The sequence below is a fragment of the Sphaerodactylus townsendi genome, linkage group LG05 (genome assembly GCF_021028975.2).
Source record: "Sphaerodactylus townsendi isolate TG3544 linkage group LG05, MPM_Stown_v2.3, whole genome shotgun sequence".
Taxonomy (NCBI): Eukaryota; Metazoa; Chordata; class Lepidosauria; order Squamata; family Sphaerodactylidae; genus Sphaerodactylus; species Sphaerodactylus townsendi.
In genome coordinates, this window is record NC_059429.1 from 746,347 (window position 1) to 767,110 (window position 20,764).

The 20,764-nt window shown below is 46.9% G+C and overlaps 1 protein-coding gene and 1 non-coding gene across 4 annotated transcripts in view; one reads left to right on the top strand and one right to left on the bottom strand.

The window, feature by feature from the left end:
• Positions 1–16,426, bottom strand: part of TMEM259 (transmembrane protein 259) — a 46,996-nt gene extending 30,570 nt beyond the window's left edge. For 2 of the 3 annotated variants that reach the window (XM_048496152.1, XM_048496151.1), the window contains exons 1-2: positions 15,016–16,426; positions 2,029–2,286 (exon numbers count right to left, since the gene is read on the bottom strand). In XM_048496152.1, coding sequence (XP_048352109.1) covers positions 2,029–2,286; positions 15,016–15,240 — 483 coding nt within the window. In that variant the 5' untranslated portion in view covers positions 15,241–16,426. The remainder of the gene's footprint in view (positions 1–2,028; positions 2,287–15,015) is intronic. The other variant, XM_048496154.1, reaches the window with a different exon arrangement.
• An 818-nt stretch (positions 16,427–17,244) lies between these two features.
• On the top strand, positions 17,245–17,351 carry LOC125434065. The gene has a single exon (XR_007244710.1). It is a non-coding gene; the product is annotated as a U6 spliceosomal RNA (small nuclear RNA).
• The last annotated feature ends 3,413 nt before the right edge of the window (positions 17,352–20,764 follow it).

Consider the following 20,764-nt stretch of genomic DNA (forward strand, 5'->3'; position numbering starts at 1 on the left):
CTGTCAAGAACCGGCAACTGGAAAATCAACAGTCGATCCCCCTGGCTGAGTCACAGAATCTCCGTCTTCAATAGATTTAATTTCAGTCTGCTTGCTCTCCACCAATCAGCTACGGCTTCCAAACAGTGCTGGAGAGCCTCAGGGGCAGAAGCCGGTCAGCCCTCCATCGTGAAGATGAGCTGGGTGTCATCCACATATTGATGACATCCCAGCCCAAAACTCTGCATCAGCTGGGCCAGGGGCCGCATATAGATATTAAACAACAATGGGGAGAGGATGGCCACCTGCGACAACCCACATATAATAGGGTGCCGCTCAGAAACCTCCCCCCCCCCCAATATTACCTGCAGTCCCCAGCCCTGGAGACATCAGCAAGGCAGTGGACCAACAGGTCATGATCTACCATGTCAAATGCTTTGGTAAGATCTAATAATACCAGCAGCGCCGACCCACCTCGATCCAGCTGAAGGCATAGGTCATCCATGATGGTGACTGACATGGTCTCCATCCCATGACCAGAACAGAAGCCAGACTGAAAGGGATCTAACACTTTCGTTTCATTCAGAAAAGCCTGAAACTGCTCCGCAAGCACTCTCTCAATTACCTTACCCAGAAATGAAACGTTTGAAACCAGGTAGTAATTGGCCAGATCATTTTGATCTAAAGTTGGTCTTTTCAAGAGTGGGCAGACCACTGCTTCTTTCAGCCACATTGGAAATACTCCTTGCTCAAGGGAGAGGTTGATAATTTTCAATAGGGGGCCCTATAGCGTCATGGTGGCGAACCTTTGGCACTCCAGATGTTATGGACTACAATTCCCATCAGCCCCTGCCAGCATGCCCAATTGGCCATGCTGGCAGGGGCTGATGGGAATTGTAGTCCATAACATCTGGAGTACCAAAGGTTCGCCACCACTGCCATAGCACATCCCCGCTGGGCTTCACCAGCCAGGAAGGGAACGGGTCAAGAGGACAAATGGTTGCCTGAACCGCAGCCAGTATCCTGTCAGCTGAAATGGTCCAACCAAGAGCCAGAAGACAGGCGAGGGGCCTTTTGTTCACTTGCTGTATCAACCGAGGCAGGCAGGTTGTGGCGGAGAGACGAGATTTTATCTGCAAAGAGGCTTACAAAAGCTTCACAGCTAAAAGCCAATTTCTGTGTTTGAGGACCCATAACAGAGGCTGTAAGCGTCCAAATTACTCTAAACAATTGTGCTGGGCGTGAGCTCACAGAAGCAATGGAAGCAGCATAGAATTTCTTAGCCTCCTTCACTGCTATCTCGTAGGCCTTCATAAACGTCCTATACGAGTGTCTTGCCTCTTCGTCACGATACTGCCGCCACACTCGCTCAAGCCGTCTCAGTCCCCACTTCACCCTCATCTCCTCCGTACACCAGCAGGCTAATTTGGAGCGTGGGCAGAGAGGGGGCCTTGGTGCGACATTCTCAATCATTTCAGAGTTTGGTCTCACAGATCCCTATCAGCTCCTCAAGAGAGTCACTGGCAAGTGGTGACTCCCACAGGATATTCTGGAACCGAAGTGGATCCATAAGTCTCCGTGGGCGAGTCCAAATCTGCCTGTCACCTAAACTGGGGAGCGCAGACATTTCAATCAGGGCCTTAAGAATGAAGCAGTCAGACCATGGAACTCTAACAATAGAGGATAAGACCACATTCACACCTGCCCCAAAGATCAAATCCAGGGTATGGCGACGTGTGGGACCCCCGGGGTTCATAAGGGAGAGGCCTAGCATTGCCATGGACGACACTAGCTCTGCAGCCACTGAAGATGAGGCCGACTCGGCATGGATGTTGAAGTCCCCCAAAACTATCAGTTTGGGGAACCTCTCAAGGCCCACTCCAAGACAACCTACAGGAGCTGCAGCAAGCTGGCCGCTGATGCACTAGGCGAACCCACAGGGGCTCAATTAACCCCTGAAGCTTATCTTTCTTAACAAGCTGCAGTTCTCAAGGGGCAGTGGGGCAACCTCAACCGGTAGGAAGGAGCGGGCTGCAACGCCTCGCCTACCCTGACAGAGTTGTTCCCAAACATCTCCACGGTCATCTCCTCCTCCTCCTCTTCCTCCTCCTCCTCCATCACCATGCCTGGGAACTTCTCGTTCTCACAGAACTGGAGGAAGATGGGGGCCCGAGTTGAATTGCGCTGGATCTCCACTCTCAGGATGCCGTCCCGTGGCCACTTATCCCGGACATGCTCCAAGCAGTTGATGGGCGAGCGAGAGAAGGCAATGTGGATGTAAGCCAGGATGAAGAGCACAAACAGGGCCTGGTGAACGAGAGATACAGCAGGGGTTAGGTCAGGTGGCCGTGACTCCTCCTCTTTTCGCTCCACTGGCACTCTGATCACAGGGACTAAACCAGGCCCCTGGCTGGCTGTGCTGGGGCGAATCCAGGCCAGATCTAAGCAAGTAGACAAAGGTGTTCTTACAAGCACTCCTGTTTTTAAAATATTCAGTTAAACACACGTTGTCTGCCCCTTTCCATTTAAAAAGCTTTCTTTAGGCGATACAGGGCTTAGGTAAACCAGAACAGGTGGCGCCAGTAAAAGAAGACTAGCGAGGGCATAAGAAAAGCTTCTGGGCTTGGGCTTCAGCATTTCCTGCCCCAGCATCCTGAATCAGGTACTTCTAGAAGGGGCCTGATGTGGAGTCCATGATAAACCGAGGAGTAGCTGAATACTTGAATCTCAGGGTAGACTCCCAAGGGGAACCTGACAACAAACCAGGTTGGTGACCCTGCACTGCTGGCTGTTTTTCCTTATTAAAAATCCCATTCTTCAGCCCTGGAGACACCAGGCAGGAGAGCAAAGCCCCTTTGCAGAGGAAGCACGTGGTCCCCAGTGATCCATGAGGCTGTGTGGCTTGCAGCAGGAGCCAGGGCCTGCATCCCCTCTGCATTCAGTAACAACAGGCCAAGCCCAGCATCCCGGGAGAAAGAGAAAAGGGAAACAAACAATCCAGTGAATCATTCATCATGCCTAACATTGTGAATACTGTTTGAACATAATGTTTAAAAGGCGCCCAGGGCACTAACTAGAACACCAAATAATCATTGTGAAACTGTGAAATCACTCTTGACAATTAGTATAAGTATATTTTTAATTTTTCTTTCTAATAAAGTTAATGCTTCAAAAACATACTTGGCCAATATCATCCCACCAGTCAGTTGACTAAATCTGTTTTTTTCTGTACAGGCCCAGATGGCCAACCCCGAGGCCCCCCCCCCCCCCCCCGCCCCACAGCAGGAATTTATCCCATATGATGCAGAAATCGAGGTCGATGTGCCAGTCTAGACAGCTACCTGGCTGCCAGCAGCAGAATTCTGGCTCAGTCAAAAGCCACCGACACCGGAAGGAAAATCACTAGTAAAGATTACCATGGATCCAGGTGAATTCCAATGTAGCCCCCCCCTCCCCCCCCCCCCCCAGGAAACTGTTTGGTCTTTTTAAACCCTTGAAGCATTTACTTCTCACTCAGGGGCACTCATAACTTCCTGTTCTTGCAGAAGGGCAAAGAAGTAGAGAGTCAGTCGTGGGATAAAAAAAAGAAAAAACAAGAATCTCCAGAGAATAATATTTAAAGAAAGGTGGGGAAGGCAGATTCAGGAACTAAGCGGGGCCTCTGATCTGCAAGGGGGCAGCCGTAGCTGAGACGTAAATGGTTTGAAGACACTCCTGGACTCTGTTGGGCAAAGAAGTCAACAGCAGTTAATGATCCTGCAGAACACCTGACTTGTTGTAGCCTTAAAATAATGGAAGGGGGCAAAAGAAGGCCTATAGCAGATTCTTACTGCACACACACAGAAGCGGGCAATCAGGAACACACCCAGGACACTAATTAGCACACCAAATAATTACGACAGCCCAAAACTCTCAATTAGTTCAAGGTATGACAGGACAACTCCTCTCAGGTATGGGACACAGACTTAAGGTCGCCATTCTCTGGCCCAATTCTACGAGCTGGTTTCAATTTTAAAGCTTTAAATGGCCTGGAAGATAATCACACCCAGCTACTCAGGCACTGCTTTGCGTGTGTGTCTCCTTACCCCCAACATATGTCGGGACCATGCCTGTCAGTGCCTGGATGTCTTGCTGTGTAAGAATTGCAAATGTTTTCCTGTAAATGCTTTCCTGTTTCCCTCTTCCCTTCCTGGCAACCTCCTGGCGCCAGCTCATCTGCAAGAAGGTGCGAACGGTTCCCAGATTCTTTGAAGCTCTGTAGTGCAAATGTTGTAGAAACTGGAAGGGACATTTGGTGTGGGGTGAAACGGGCTGTCCACTAGTTTATAAATATTTTCCAACAAAGACTCCCATACAAACCTGCCCATTTAGTAAGGTCATCTGAGGAGGGTATCTCCTCTACCCCCCAAAAAAAGTTTTGCAAGGACTCAAGAGAGAATCTGTGCAATGGCTGACCCAGACTCTATTATGCCCTCCCAAGGGGAGCTCGGTTTGCTCTTTAAGAACATAAGAATATAAGAACAAGCCAGCTGGATCAGACCAAAGTCCATCTAGTCCAGCTCTCTGCTACTCGCAGTGGCCCACCAGGTGCCTTTGGGAGCTCACATGTAGGAAGTGAATGCAATGGCCTTCTGCGGCTGTTGCTCCCGATCACCTGGTCTGTTAAGGCATTTGCAATCTCAGATCAAAGAGGATCAAGATTGGTAGCCATAAATCGACTTCTCCTCCATAAATCTGTCCAAGCCCCTTTTAAAACTATCCAGGTTAGTGGCCCATCACCACCTCCTGTGGCAGCATATTCCAAACACCAATCACACGTTGTGTGAAGAAGTGTTTCCTTTTATTAGTCCTAATTCTTCCCCCCAGCATTTTCAATGAATGCCCCCTGGTTCTAGTATTGTGAGAAAGAGAGAAAAATTTCTCTCTGTCAGCATTTTCTACCCCATGCATAATTTTATAGACTTCAATCACATCCCCCCTTAGCATGCCTCCTCTCCAAACTAAAGGAGTCCCAAACGCTGCAGCCTCTCTCCTCATAGGGAAGGTGCTCCAGTCCCTCAATGTGTTGCCCTGCTCTGCACTTTTTCTATCTCCTCCAATATCCTTTTTGAGATGCTTGGCTGACCAGAACTGGACACAATTACTCCAAGTCGCGATTAGCACACTACTGCTTTATATAAGGCCATGACCAGTCTTTGCAGTTTTGGTATCAATTTCCTTTCCTAATGATCCCCAGCATAGAGTTTGCCTTTTTTTCACAGCTGCCATGCATTGAGTTGACATTCCCATGGAACTATAAACTAAGACGCCTAAATCCCTTTCCTGGTCTGTGACTGATGGCACTGACCCCTGTAGCTTGTATGTGAAGTTTGGATTTTTTGCCCCTATTATTGCATCACTTTACATTTTGCTACATTGAACTGCATTTACCATTTCTTAAGCCCACTCACCTAATTTATCAAGGTCCGGCCAGGAGCTCTTAAGCAATCCTTTGTAGTTCTCACCACCCTACATAATTTGGTATCATCTGCAAACTTGGCCACCTGCATACCCACCCCTGCTTCCAGGTCATTTATGAATAGGTTAAAGAGCACTGGTCCCAAAACGGATCCTTGGGGGGACACCACTCCCTACATCTCTCCATTGTGAGAACTTCCCATTTACACCCACTCTTTGTTTCCTGTTTTCTCAACGTAGTTTTTAATCCATAGGAGGACTTCCCCTCTTATTCCTTCATTGCTGAGTTTTCTCAACAGTCTCTGGTGAGGAACTTTGTCAAAAGCCTTTTGGAAATCCAAGTAGACAATGTCCACAGGTTCACCCCTGTCCACATGCCTGTTTACACCCTCAAAGAACTCTAGTAAGTTTGTAAGACAGGATTTGCCTCTGCAAAAGCCATGCTGACTCTTTCTCAGCAGGTCTTGCTTTTCTACATGTTTAATAATTTTATCTTTAATGATAGATTCTACTAATTTACCAGAAACAGATGTCAAACTGACTGGCCTGTAATTTCCCGGGTCCCCCCTAGATCCTTTCTTAAAGATTGGTGTGACATTGGCCATCTTCCAGTCTTCAGGGATGGAGCCTGATTTCAGGGATAAGTTGCATATTAAAAAAAAAATTGAGAAGATCAGCAATTTCATAGCCGGGCTCTTTAAGAACTCTTGGGTGAATGCAATCTGGGCCAGGGGATTTGGTAACATTTAGTTTATCAATGGCTGCCAGAACTTCTTCCTTGTCCTACCACTATCAGCTAGTTCCTCGGATTAGCCTCCTAAGAAGCTTGGTTCGGAGTGCAGGAATGTTCCTCACCTCCTCTTGGGTGAAGATGGTCACAAAGAATTCATTCGAAGCTTCTCTGCAATCTCACCGCCATCTTTTAGCACCACCCTTGTTCCTTTGTCATCTAACGGGCCTGCAGCTTCCCTTGCTTTGGCTTCCTGCTTTTGATGTACTTGAAGAACTGTTTGTTGCTGGTGGTCTTGATGTTCGCAGCCATGCATTCCTCATAATCCTTTTTTGCCTCCGCCCACAGCTAACTTGCTTCTCCTTTTGCCACCATTTGTGATTTCCCTCTCCATATTCTATTTAATCCGTAAGGCTGGACTTCCATTTTCCACAAAGACATTTTCTTTTTCCTGATAATTTCCTCAACCTCTCTTATTTGTTAACCATGGTGGCTTTCTTTTTTGGACTGGGTGCTGCCTTTTCACAACCATGTGGAACACATTCCAGCTGAGCTTTTATTACTGTGTTTTAAAATAACCTCAAAGCATCCTGGACAGTTTTGACTATATTGATTTTCCCTTTCAGCATCGTGAGAACTATCCCCATCATCTTTGAGAAATTTCCCTTACTGAAGGTGAATGTAACTTCGGTAGTAGCTGCCACTTGTTCGCATGCTGAGATGCTGAATCTGGCAGCATTGTGGTCGCTGTTCCCTATCGGCTCAACAACACTGACTTCCTGCACCAGGTCCTGGGTCCCACATAGAATTAGATCTAGGATCACATCTCCCCTGGTTGGTTCCACAACCATCTGCTCTAAGCCACAGTCATTTAGCATATCCAGGAATGCTCTCTCCTTACTATGACCTGAACATGCATTTTTCCAGTTTATATGGGGATAGTTAAAATCACCCATTACCACTACATTTTTGTTTTTGTTGGCCTCTCTAATTTCTTCTTCCATCTCAGAATCCTCTTGTGCACTTTGGTCAGGGGGACGATAATATATTCCTAATATTAAACTGTCCTTCACACCTGGTATTAAACTGTCCTTCACACCTGGTACAGTGATTCTGTAGGGGAACCAGCTCCCCTTGCATTGTCTATTTTATGTGATACTATGCTCTCTTTGATGTAAAGGGCAACTCCACCCCCAATGCGCCCTATCCTATCCTTCCTATAGAGCCTGTAGCCTGGTATAACAGCATCCCACTGGTTCTCCTCATTCCACCATGTCTCTGTAATGCCCACTATATCAATGTCCTCCTTCAAAACTCTGTACTCTAGTTCCCCCATTTTAGATTGAGATGGCTTCTACTATTAGCGCGCAGGAACACCTGTATACCCAATAAATGTCCTTAACCTGGGATTTATGTGCTTTACCCTTAAGTCTTTTGTAGACACTATCCCTTATCACATGCACATTGCTATACTCCTTGCTTGTATGTGGTTGATTTAGATAAACCTCCCTCTCTGCCTGCATCCCCATGGATACTGTATTCTGAACCGAAGTCACCCCTCGAAGCTCCCATAGCCGGCTTTCCCCCAGTGATCAGTTTAAAAGCTGTTCTGCCACCTTTTTTTAATGTTGAGCGCCAGCAGCCTGGTTCCTCTTAAGCTAAGGATGAAGCCCGTCACCGTTTATTACCAGGCCTACCTTGTCCCAAAGGTTCCACAGTTCCTGACAAATCTGAAACCCTCTGCCTTACACCCGACCTTCTCACATCCACACATTGAGATCCCTGTATCTCCAGCTTGCCCTTATGGCGCCTCGCCCTGCGCGCTGTGGAACCCAGGTAGCATTTCTGAGAATGCCACCTTGGAGGTCCTGGACTTCAACCTTTCTGTTTCCTAGCAGCCTAAATTTAGGCTTCCAGAACCTCCCGACTGCCATATTCCCAATGTCATTGGTGCCAATCAGTATGGACTCACACAACTGCTGACTCCACCCCAGCACTGTCTAAAGCCACCACCTATCTAGATCGAAGCGTGACATCCAAGCCAACCCGACTCAGGCAGGCAAGTCACCATCGCGGTCATCACGCCTCTCCACAAACCCAACTCTCTACATTTCTAATGATCGAGATCACCTATACTCACAAGGAGACCCCCCACCTCCCCTAGGGGTATCCTCAGTGCGAGAGGATAGCTGATCACCAGTTAAGGAAGGGATCCCATCTAAGGGAGCATTTTCCACCACCTCAGACTGGCACCCTCCATCCCAAGGCCTTCATTCTCCATGACATCTGAAGAGATGTCACCTTGGGAGTGGGACCCGGCTGTTAGGTCCCTGAAAGCCTCGTCTGTCACCCTCTCTGCCTCTTTCAGCTTCTCCAGGTCTGCCACCTTGGCTTCAAGAGAACGCACATGTTCCTTGAGTGCCAGGAGCTCATTGCAGCGAGGGCACACCCATGACATCTTTCTCCCTGATCACCTTATGTCGCCCTGACCAAGACTTCCTTTTTTGTTCCAGTCACTTTTTAACATCTATTTTAACAACTGAGAGTTTAATAAGTGAGTTATATTAGGTTTATTATTGCATATTTGGATTATTAATATTTGCTGCTAATAATGGTTTTATTGTTAAAATGTTGTTTTACTCTTAATAGTTGTTTTGTTGCTGATATGCTGGTTTAAATTTTTTGCTTTGTTATATATTTATTGTAATTTTAATAGCCAACGTGAATATAGATTGTAGAAAGGTGGGATAAATAAATTTTAAAATGCTTTTACAAACTCCCCCCAACCACAAGCAACAGCCACCTGTAATACATGGTCTGGAAAAATGTTTCTGTGCCTGATGGTCTTACTGGGATCCATCCTCACTACAAGCTGTTACTGGTTTTTTTAAAATCACATGCTCACAATGAAATCAGAAAAACAGAGATCATGTCCAAGCATATCTGTGGGACTGCTTCTCTTATGATCCACCACAACAGCTTCGGTTATCTGAGCAAAGTCTTCTGTAGGGGGAACCCACAAATGGACAAAATCAACAACTGACTGTGTATGTGCGTTCTCTGTTGCGGCTTTCACCTTGTGGAATGGCCATTGCTGGCTTTCTGCAAACCATGCAAAACTGAATTATTCTGGGGAGCTTTTCAAAACACAGATAATAGAGCAGCATTGTAAATAACTGGTTCAGGCAGATGCTTTGGTAGAGAGACAGGGACTGCAGACAATATCACTATGTATAGAAAGTCTTGTACGTTGTTGTAAGTATGCTCCTATTACGTAATTTCTGCAGTTCAAACCTCCACTGTATTGTCTATCGGACATGCCGTTTTTGTTGATTTAAATTATCTTGCACTGTGTAATCCGACTTGAATCTCAGTGAAGGTGAACTATAAATAATGCAAATAAAGATATACAGCATTTCTGCAGTGCCATATGCAGTCTGGAAAACAGTTTACACACAGCATTTTAACGAGCCTTATAACCACCCCACAAGACAGATCTGAATAATTAACCGTGGGAACAGCAACAGGTTCAAAACACGGCAGCCCAACTTTTAAAACAGCGGCAGTAGTTGCCCAGCGTCGATCCAGCCACAATTCAGTGTGCTGGTTATGACCTTCAAAGCCGTCACAGCTTAGGACTTGCAGATCTCTCTCATTGTGGTGTGTGTGTGTGTTATATGCTTTTCATTTTGAAACTCTAAGCTGTCTTGAGCCAAAAGGGAAAAGCAAGGTACTAATATTTCAAATAAATGATAAATAGATATATGATGAATGGGGAGGAGAAGGAGTCAGAGCAATTGCCAGCTGAAGACCACAGTTGGAAGAGCCACGGCTCACAGGCCCACGCTGCCTACCAAAGAGCTTCACTCATCCCTCAAGCAGTTTAGCAGCTTGTCTGGAACAACCAGTTAGCAGAGTTGATGCTACTGAAAACTGCTCAGCAGCCTGAGGGTCGTTAAGAGCAGGGAAGTGGGAGGGCCACAGACAGCCCTCACCAGCGGCCCTCCAGATGCTTCCTGCAGGCCCAAAACTGCCTGCTCTTGACCTATTGCGCTCAAAGCAGGAGTGAGCTCCGGAAGCCACTTCCTTCCCATTCCGGCACAATCGGGAGGTTCTTCAACAGCTGCTGGAACGAGAGAGCAGTCTTTCAAGCGCCAGAGCCCCTTCTGGCTGAGCACGAGTTAGGGTTTCACGCTCACCCACCCTCTTGCCGCCTCTTTGCATGTTTATTTATTTACATTATTTGCAGTCTGCCTTTCCCAAGGCAGAGCACACCTAGTGAGTCAGCATAGTCCTTGAACATCTGGAGTGCCATAGGTTCTCCACCACTGCACTGGGGCATCTCAGTAACCAACACATTAGGATTCTAGGTAGAAGCCTGGAACCAACCAGAAAGAAATGAAGTGTAGCATACGTATTTGTATGACACAATAAGTGGTACAGAAATAACATCAATAGGATCTTACATACAATGAGCTAAACACAGCAGTATAGACCACAGTCCCTAATCATTTATCCAAGCAAGTCTGTAAAATTAATTTATCCAGGGCAGAATTTTTTTTCCACACCACCAGCACAGCCAAGTGGTTAAGAGCAGTGGACTCCAGTCTAGAGAACTGGGTTTGTTTCCCCTCTCCTCCATATGAAGCCTGCTGGGTGACTTGGGCCAGTCACAGTTCTCTCAAAACTCCCTCAGCCCCACCTACCTCACAAGATGTCTGCTGTGGGGAGAGGAGGGGAAGGAGTTTGTAAGCCACTTTGAGACTTGAAGGCAGGAGTACCCACTTCCTGGTTCCCCAGGACATTCAACTGCATCACAGGGATGGCTCTAACTGAAGCAGGGACCCCACAACCAAAGCCAGGTTTAAAAAATGAAAACAGCCTTCAAGTTCACCAAATGTTACTGGTCCCTAAGTTGCTCTGCTGTAAAATCTTCCCTGCCTGGGCTTCTGGAGACCGTTTTTAAAATTTACTTTTATTTACTTAAAATATTTATTAGCCATCTTTCTACCTTATAGGAACTTAAGGCACATTAAAATACATAAAACCACTAATATAAAACAGCCAGTGGGTAGAAGAACTTAAATTGATCAAATGCTGTCCTGAATAAAACCATCTTCTGCTGCCTCCTAAAGGTCAAGAGTGAGGGGGACAGATGGAAATCCCAGGGGAGATTGATCCATTATCACGAGGCTGCCACTGAAAAGGCCCTCACCTGTGTACCCACCAAGGTTGACAGAACAGTCACGATGGCCATCCCCTTTGATCTTTTTCAACAGCAAATGGCTATTTACAGGCTCTGCTTTAATGGTGCAATCTGTCCAGCACAATGCAGACTTGAAGAAGAAGAGTTTGGATTTATATCCCCCTTTCTCTCCTGTAGGAGACTCAAAGGAGCTTACAATCTCTTCCCTTCCCCCCTCACAACAAACACCCTGTGAGGTGGGTGGGGCTGAGAGAGCTCCAAAGAGCTGTGACTAGCCCAAGGTCACCCAGCTGGCATGTGTTGGGAGTGCACAAGCTAATCTGATTCACCAGATATGCCTCCACAGCTCAAGTGGTAGAGAAGGGAATCAAATCCGATTCCCTAGGTTAGAGTGCACCTGCTCTTAACCGCTACACCACGCTGGCTCTTGAGATCTGTGGACTGTTAAAAAAGCACTCTGCAAAGCCAGCAGGTCTAGAGGACTCACATGAGCAAGCCACAAGCTCTGAGACTCTCAGCAAATGGAACAAAGGGGAAGCCAGCAGTCACCACAAACATTCAGTGGTCAGACTTTAAGAACTACCAAAACCCCTCGACAGCCAGGTATGGGGGCTGTGCAGGCAGGTAGTCCCCGTATGCCAGAAGCTGAAAACACAGAAGATCCCGCCCCCCCCCCCCCCCCGCCCGCCCCCCCCCCCCCCCCCCCCCCCCCCCCCCCCTCCCCCACCCCCCCCCCCCCCCCCCACCCCCCCTCCCCCCCCCCCCCCCCCCAAAGTCAGCTTTGGTTTCTTTGGGGGTGGTGGTGCAAGAAGGCCCCCCCAGCCACAAAATAAAAAAAAAAAAAGACCCCCCCCCCCCCCCCCGTATGCTCCACTTCGATCAGCCAGAAGAGGCTGTTGTCTGCATTGATAATGTTCCCATCTTTCTGGCCTCTCAAGCCTCTACTCATTTTGACAGATTTTGCAAAATCTTTTGGCAAAATGGAGTTGAGCTGGAACAAGGAATGCGAGGCTGGGACCAGGCGGTCACCGTGATTGAATGTGAGACCCCACCCAGGAAAGCACCAAGCTATGCAGGAAGCTTCTGAGTATCCAATGGAAGAGACTCAGGAACAGAGTTCTCATTCAAATACACAAATCAAACCTCTTCCACATCACCAGTCCCTCTTGTATCAATCAGATGCACCAATCCCAGCTTGCCCTGCCTCCTCACATGTTTGCTGAAGTCAGCTTTGGTGTTCTGTTATGTCCTGAGCCTATAAGAGAGCCCCCTTCCTACAATGTACCTGTCCAGCACATGCCATCCTATAGGTGCCCAAGAGCTGCCTGACCTGCTTGACTCCTACCTGCATGCCCTGGGTTCTGACATGCTGATGCCCTGTGCTAATCCCTCTTTGTCAGCTGGGGTTGCTGCCAGATCGCGGGTTTGGCCCCCTTGTCAAGCACTTTTCCTTGGACATCCCTCCAAGCCAGCAAAAGGATCCACATAATTAGACCACCTCAAACAATTCCCTAGTCCAGAAGCTGCTACACACACACATATCTTCTTTCCTTTCTCTGCCTACAACTTGCCCTCCTTTTCTCTTCTTTATTTATTGGGCTTATAGACCGCCCTCCCCCGAGGGGCTCAGGGCGGTGAACAACCATAATACAAAATACAGCTTTAAAACACAGTATAAAAACTAAATTACTCAATAAAACCAGGAACCATATAGCATTAGATGGCATCATATCCCCCCTCCCCCCTCCTTGGGCCCACGGGGGGCCAGATGGAATGGTAGCAATGTTCTTAACCAGGCTGGCCAAATGCCTGGCAGAACAGGTCCATCTTACAGGCCCTGCAGACACTCTACAGCTTCCACAGGGCCCTGATCTCCCTCGGAAGCCTGTTTCACCAGTGGGGGGTCAGGGCTGTAAAAGCCGTGGCCCTTGTGGAGGCCAGCCTGATTGCTTTAGGGCCAGGAATCACCAATAGGTCCTCCTCCGAAGAATGGAGGGGCCTAATGGGACGATATGGGCAGAGGTGGTCCCTCAGGTATGCAGGTATTCTCTGGACAATACACTGGGGGGGGGGGGGAGGTTGATAAATTGAGTGGGTTTCAAAACTGAGTACTGGTGCTGATAGGCTGCGTTTACACAGCTACATTTCTGATTACACGCCCTCTCAAACCTCTTCACTCCTCTCATTCCTGATCTGCTGCTCACTGGGGATTTCTATCACCCTATTTTTGGCTGATCAAGTCACTTCCTTCTCCCTGAAGTTTCTTCTGAAAAATCTAATCCTTTAAAGCAGGGGTGGGGAACAACCAGCCTGTAGGCCGTACAAGGTGCACGAAATCATTTGGTCTGGCCCTGCCAAGGCAACCACAGGCAGGGCTCAAAATTCAGACCTGGAAAAGCAGTTGTGAGTAGCAACATCATCAATACCAGCTAACATCACATGCCTCACCAAAGAGACGTCGTTCCAGTCATCACTTTAGGGGTGAGTTAATTAAATGTTTGACCAAATACAGCAGGCTCATTTTAAGTAGATAATTCTGTATGGCCCGCGAATGATGTTATAAGTATCCAAATGGTCCTTGGCAAAAAAAAAAAAGTTCTTCACCCCTGTTCTACAGCCACTTCACAGTAATTTTGCCATTTGCAACAGGAAGCCCCATCAGACCAAGATTACAAGGTCTGTTTAGTCCAGCATCAAGTTTGCAAGGGGCTGACTGACCTGCACGCAGAAGAAGACTGCCTCCCTACATGGAGGTTCCATCGTCATCTATGAAGTCAAACATCCTGTTTGCAAACAGCTGCCAGCAGGGAAACACACAAACAAGCCATGATGTCACCAGGTCTCCTTTCCTGCCTCCCTCCTTCCCTCAAAGCAACTGGTATAATCAGACTGCATCTGATCCTGGAAGTTCAGAGACATTTTGTTATTATGGCTAAAAGCCTTAAAAGGAACTCTGTTCTTCACTCAACACATTCCAAGGCTCACTTTTAAAAGCAATCTTTGGGCAGATCCCACCACATCCTGTGGCGGCAAAACCATGAGATGGTTACACCACTTCTGCTTCCTAATTTCATCCATTCCTGACCTCTCCTCATGACCCTAAAGCAGCGGCTTTCAGAAGGTGGATCTTCACAAAACCAGAAGGGAGGAGGAACAGGTGGAGAGGAGACTGCAGGACACCAGCTGGCAAATTTGGGCTTGCCTATGCGTAAAATACAAAATGGCTTAGAAACATAGCTTATTGATCACTAAGATTTCCAAATATTAAAAATGGAAAATAAATTTTAAAATAGTTCAGTGCAAGGTTCAGTACAGTGAAGAGGAGAAAAGAAGTGTGAAGCTACTTTATAAGAGGTTTTTAAATGTAGAGTAAGATTAGAAGAGGGTCCCAGTTCTGAAAGACACTCTGACTGCCTTAAAGACAGCTAGGCAGACTGCCCAGGACCTAATGCAATGTTTTTAGTTATTGAGGGCATTTTTATACTGCCTTCCACACCACCCCCAGCGCTGAGGATGACATACGTGACTCTTCCTTCCTCTAGTTTATCCTCTAAATCATGTTTCCTTTTTCAATAACACAAGTGCTAAATATATTTTAAATATAAACAGATCCTATCTGTCCCTCCCCTAACCCCACTATTACCTTGAGAAGTACAAAGAATTCAAAGATACGACGGAAAGAGGGTGGGAAGAGACGTGCGTAGGTCACAGCCATTTTGAAGAACAGAGCGTGGAAGAGGCGGTCACGGACGTTGATCAGAGGGTTCTGGTTAAGGTTGCGGACACCCCGATTATTCCCGGCTGGGGCTCCAGCCTCCCCATTATTGTTCATTGGATGATGGTGGTTATTAGGTTGATTCTCTGACATCTCGAGACTCTTGGTGATGTTCACAGCAAATGCTTCCAGGAATGAAATTCTTTGTTTCACATGTATGTGGGAAGATTCTCTGTCTCACAGGTATGTGGGCAAAATGAGGGCTTAATCAGCCTCAGAACAGAGAGATGCTATTCTACTTGAAAAAGAGATGAGGGTGGGAGAAATCAAACATCCCTTCATGGAGGGGGGCTGCTATAAGAGGGGTTACACAGGACAAAAGGATGGCAGTTTCTGATTTAAAGTCTGGGAGAGGAACTTCCCTGAAGAGAAAGGGATGATGGTTGATAGATGGCGTAGAGAGGAATGTGAATAGAGAAGGGGAGGGGAGGAGAGGTCAGAATGTTATTTTGAGAATGGGAAGGAGAAAAATTAACCAGTTTTGGAAGGGTCTGAGCTGTAGAGTGGGTGCTTTCGAATAACAAACCCTTGAAGATGAGGATAGCAAAATCTCAGGTGGGGTGGATTAGGGAAGAGAAGGAGGAAGAGGGCTTGTCAGGAGAATTGGGAGGGGTGGACAGATGAGAGAGAAACTGACTACTGTAAAAGGTGAGCCAGGAAATGCAGAGCCACGGAGCGGTGGAGGGGCACACAGGTGTGAGTCGCTGGACAGGGAGAAGGAACGGAAGCTCTGCCAAAGCAATGGGACGGGGGGGGGGGGGGGAGAAAGCCTACTTCAGAAAGGCCCAGTCTTGGGGAGGGGGCAAGAAGTTTCGTCAGGAAAACTGAAGTGCAAAAAGACTATTCCTAAAGGCCCCAATCGATAAGGGGCGGGGTTGAATATAAATGCCCAGCAAGGGAAGTGTGGGGGAAAGCCTTAAAGAAGCAGCGGGCCTCAAAACCCCCTCAAAATCTGCCCTTCAATTCAGAAAGGGGAGGAAAAGCCTTCAATGGGGGGGAGGAAAGAAAGGGGTCGCTCCCCACCCCCGTTTTAGGGGCGTTTAATGCCCTAGGCTAGGCGGGACTACGGCAGCCTCAGACATGCGGGGAAAAGCTCACAGCTGCCTCTCTCTTCCTTCTTACACACACTCAGAACCCCGGCCCCCCCGGGAGTGAAAGGGGGCCGATCCGGAGCACCTCGACCTCGTTCCTGCCTCTGCTCAGTCCCCCTTCGCGTCCGCCCAGGCCGCCGCCATTTTCTTCTCCCTCCTCCGCCTCCTCCCTTCGCCCGGCCGCTTTGATGACGTCACAGGGAGCAGGGAGGCGGAACAGCGCCTGGGAGCGAAGCGGCTGCCGAAAAGGATTCTGGGTGCCCGGAGAGGGGAGGAGAAATCCCTGCTGTCAAAGGGGTAACCCTTGCAAGCGACTATGCACTTCTGGTTTCCATGGGGGGTGTTTGAGGGGCACCTACAAAAACCACTCAGCTTGCAAAAAGAGCGTTTGCGGGTGGATTTTTTAAAGGGGGGGAAGTAGGAAAAATCACGATCGAGCTTTTCTTTTTTCATTCTCGTGCACTTTGTCGTCATCTGTTGGTTTTCTACCTGAAAGACTCACCGCTTTTATCTCACCATGAGTTTTAAGGCGCTGCTGGGCTCCTGCTTAGCTAACGTTGTGATTCATCCGATAGACTCACTAGAATGATGTTTGACCTTACGTAAGTTGCTGCTATTTTATTTTTTTTTGCGTCTCCTGCTAAAGGCATTCAACCGCGACCAACGAACAACAACTACAGCGCATTTAAAAGCAATGTGGAAAGAGAAGGGAAAGACCACATCCGGTCGTAAAGCTCCGCCTCCAACTCCATATGCAAATAGGCAGTCCTTTCCCATCAAGCTCCGCGAAAGAGCTTCCCCTCCTCCGCGTTCTACAAGTTCACATATTTTCTTTCAAAATGAAAGAGTGAAACTAAAGAAATATCAGCCGCGATTGCCTTTTACGTTAAGGATGCAAATAAACTATGTTAAACAAGAAGAAGAAACACATTTCGCCGGGTCACCGTAACCTGGTTCATCTGTCGCCACCCAGAGGTTATATAGCCAAGGGATCAGGAGTCTGTTTGTGCTCGCTTCGGCAGCACATATACTAAAATTGGAACGATACAGAGAAGATTAGCATGGCCCCTGCGCAAGGATGACACGCAAATTCGTGAAGCGTTCCATATTTTGCTGTCCCTTTGCTTGGGATTATTATTACTGCCTCCTTTTGAGGCCAGGAAGTGTAGCTTTTGCACTGCAGTCCCTGGGGAAATGCGAAGGTGCATGCACAGCCCCGCCCCTTCCCAGACTCCATTCCCAAATCTCCAGGAATTTGCCAGTTTGGAGTTGGCAACTGCAATGTGCACTACAGCAGTGCCTTGGAGTTTTAGATCCATTTTTTTTGCTTGACATTTATTGATTTATTGTTGATGTATGTTGGTTTATTTAATGATTGATTGATTGGTTGTGGTGGGTTTTCCTGGCTGTGTGGCCATGGTCTGGTGGATCAGAGAGATGCCAGCCATAAATGTAGCACGCTCCTTTCTCTCTGTGATACACCTCTGAAGATGCCAGCCACAGATGCAGGTGAAATGTTACGAACAAGATCCACCAGACCACGGCCACACAGCCCGGAAAACCCACCACAACCAGTTGAATCCAGCCATGAAAGCCTTCGACAATACATTGATTGATTGATTGATTGATTGATTGATTGATTGATTGATTGATTGATTGATTGATTGATTGATTGGATTGGATTGGCTAAACAGCTCACCCCCAAAGGGTTCTGGGCACTGTACAATGCTAAAACACTTTAAAACATCAATAAATAGAACAAATTAAAATAATAATAAACTACAAATTAAAAAAAATACTACACAGGTAGCGACCGTAGAACACCCCACCTGGGAGGAGGATCAGGCAATGATATTAACAGTAAAATCAGTATAAAGGAAACAGTGAACAGCCCATCAGCAGCTGGCCGCCCCAAAAACACACACAAATTATACGGATGATCCTTGAGGATCCATATTTTATTTTACTTATCCCTCACCTTTCTTCTCAGTGGTGATTCAAAGCAGCTTACATTATTCTCTACTTCTCTGTTTTATCCTCACAACAACCCTGTGAGGGAGGTTAAGCTGATGAGAATATGTAATTGGCCCAAGGTCACCCTGAAGAGGGGATTCCTCCCAGATCCTGGCCTGACACTCTAACCACAATCTGGCTTTTTGGCTTGTTGCCCCCTATTGCAGTGTGTGGGTCCTGCTATTGTTACCGCCAGGAAAATATAAAAAATATTTTCCTAAGCCTATCACCAGACTGCACTGGCTAAGGACCAGAGCCAAGGGACCAGTGTTACCCAGAAGTTCCCAGAGGGACACGTATACGTGGTTCTGCCAAGGTTTCAGATGGTTCTCTCCCTGATTTTGTTTTATAAGACTTATTGTAAGCTCTCCAGCGTGAGATTTATTATTTGCCTAATGTTTATATTGATGACAACTGCAGAACTCAGCTAGGTTTTCTAATTGATTTAAGGTTTAGCAATGTTTAGGATACTAAAAATGTTATTTTAGATAGATAGATGGATGGATGGATAGATGGATAGATGGATGGATGGATGGATGGATAGATGGATAGATGGGATGGATAGATGGGATGGATAGATGGATAGATGGATAGATGGATAGATGGATAGATAGATAGATAGATAGATAGATAGATAGATAGATAGATAGATAGATAGATAGATAGATAGATAGATAGATAGATAGATAGATAGATAGATAGATAGATAGATAGATAGATAGCAAAAACAGACCCTCTTGGAATTGCAAATCGAATTGGATGATGGCAACCCAGACGCCCCAGCCGTTGGAGAACATGTCTGGACCATCATTGGACCATATGGACTTTCTTTTGTTGCGGGACTGAGGCGCGGGAGCCTCAGAACATAACTCAAGGAATCGGCCCATCTGATAACCAGTTAACAGCCTCACCCAGTTTTATGAATGGACACTCTTCACTCCCTGTTTTTGCACTATCGTAAAGTCTTGCGGGAAGACGCCTGACAGCAAGATCCCGGAGTTCCATTCACAAAGTTGTAACTGTACCTTTCTTTTATGTGTTGATGTTTCTTTATTGTTACAAGGTAAGAGACCTGCCCTCTTACCTGCCCCCCTTGCCCTCTTTTGATCTTTGTGTATAAAAGGTCCTGCGCTCAGCTATGGCCGCGCGATCCCCTGCCTGAGCTGTATCAATCACTTTCGAATAAAGATATTCTGTTTTCGAAGAACACCGGCTTCCTGCGCCTCACTACGTTGCCTGAACTAAAATTGCTTAATGTTACCCGAGCAGCAGTGGTAACACTATGGTGTGTTTGGGTAGAATCCATGCAAAATGGGGGATTTGGGTAGAATCCATGCAAAAATTGTAGAAATGCTGGGGCTGGGAGGGAGGGTGGATCATGGCAGCCCTACGATGCTCTTATAAAAGCAGGTCTCTGAAGCTGGGGACTGCAGTCTCTTCTGGCCTGCCCAGAGTGGAGGTCATGTTACCGTGCTGCCTGGGTAACTTTTACTCTCCCAGATCAACCAGCTCTCAGCAGCACAGAGGAACAGAAACAGGACCCAACACAGCGAGAATTATTGAAAATAAAAATGAGTTTACGTGTCAGCACCTCAGCACCACGGCAACTGCAGCTGCCTAGCAGCTTTACAATAACTTTTATACACAGTCTCCCGCCCAGGAATCCGGGAGGGTACAGGACAACCTGTAGGCGCAGAAGGCATATAAAGGATATACTTTGTTATATGCAAAGGTTTTCTTCTTGCCCCCCATTACTTTCTTTCTGTAATGGGGAGTTGGCAACCATAATGTAGCTGAGCAAAGAAAAGATGCAGGCCTGAAAGTCTATTCTCTTTCTGTTACTAGGCAAACTTGATAGTTTAAGCAGAGTGCCCTTTGTCCAGAGTTATACAAAATGTGCAGATTCAACTGTTTTAAGGTCTTAGATGCCTTGAATTTGCCCTTCTTCTGGAGACAGAAGAAAGAAACATGAAAATGTTTAGGCTCTTTTCCTAGGAAGAAGGACAACAAAAGGCAATAGAGATAGGAAAGAAACAGGTCCTAGTTCATCTTGCGTCAAAGGATCAGATGCTCCCATCTTCCAATAAGGGTCTCAGAATACTCAAATGTTTTAGGAAAAGGGAAATCTCCACCTTTCTGTATGACTAATTGATGATGATGAATTTTGGGGTGTATTCTTTTTACTGTTATTCTGATGTAACCTATAAAAGTAAGAACACACTGTCATCTTGTGTGGTTCTCCTGATGCTGTTTGCCCGGTTGTTGGCGTGAATAAAATATTAAATTTTATTCCTTTGTTGGCTTAAGCTTTTTGGCTTAAATATTTTGAACCCATTACCCTGCTGTAACAAACTTACAATCATTCATACACAAATACATAGGAACCAAATAGAGTCCAGAGGGCAGTCTCTTCTCAATTTTTGTGGCAGAAGCAGGGTGAGGCGATGACGTAGGCACAGGCGGGAAAAACAAAAGAGTCCCTTGGGTGCTTGGGATCAGGAAACGAAACCTAA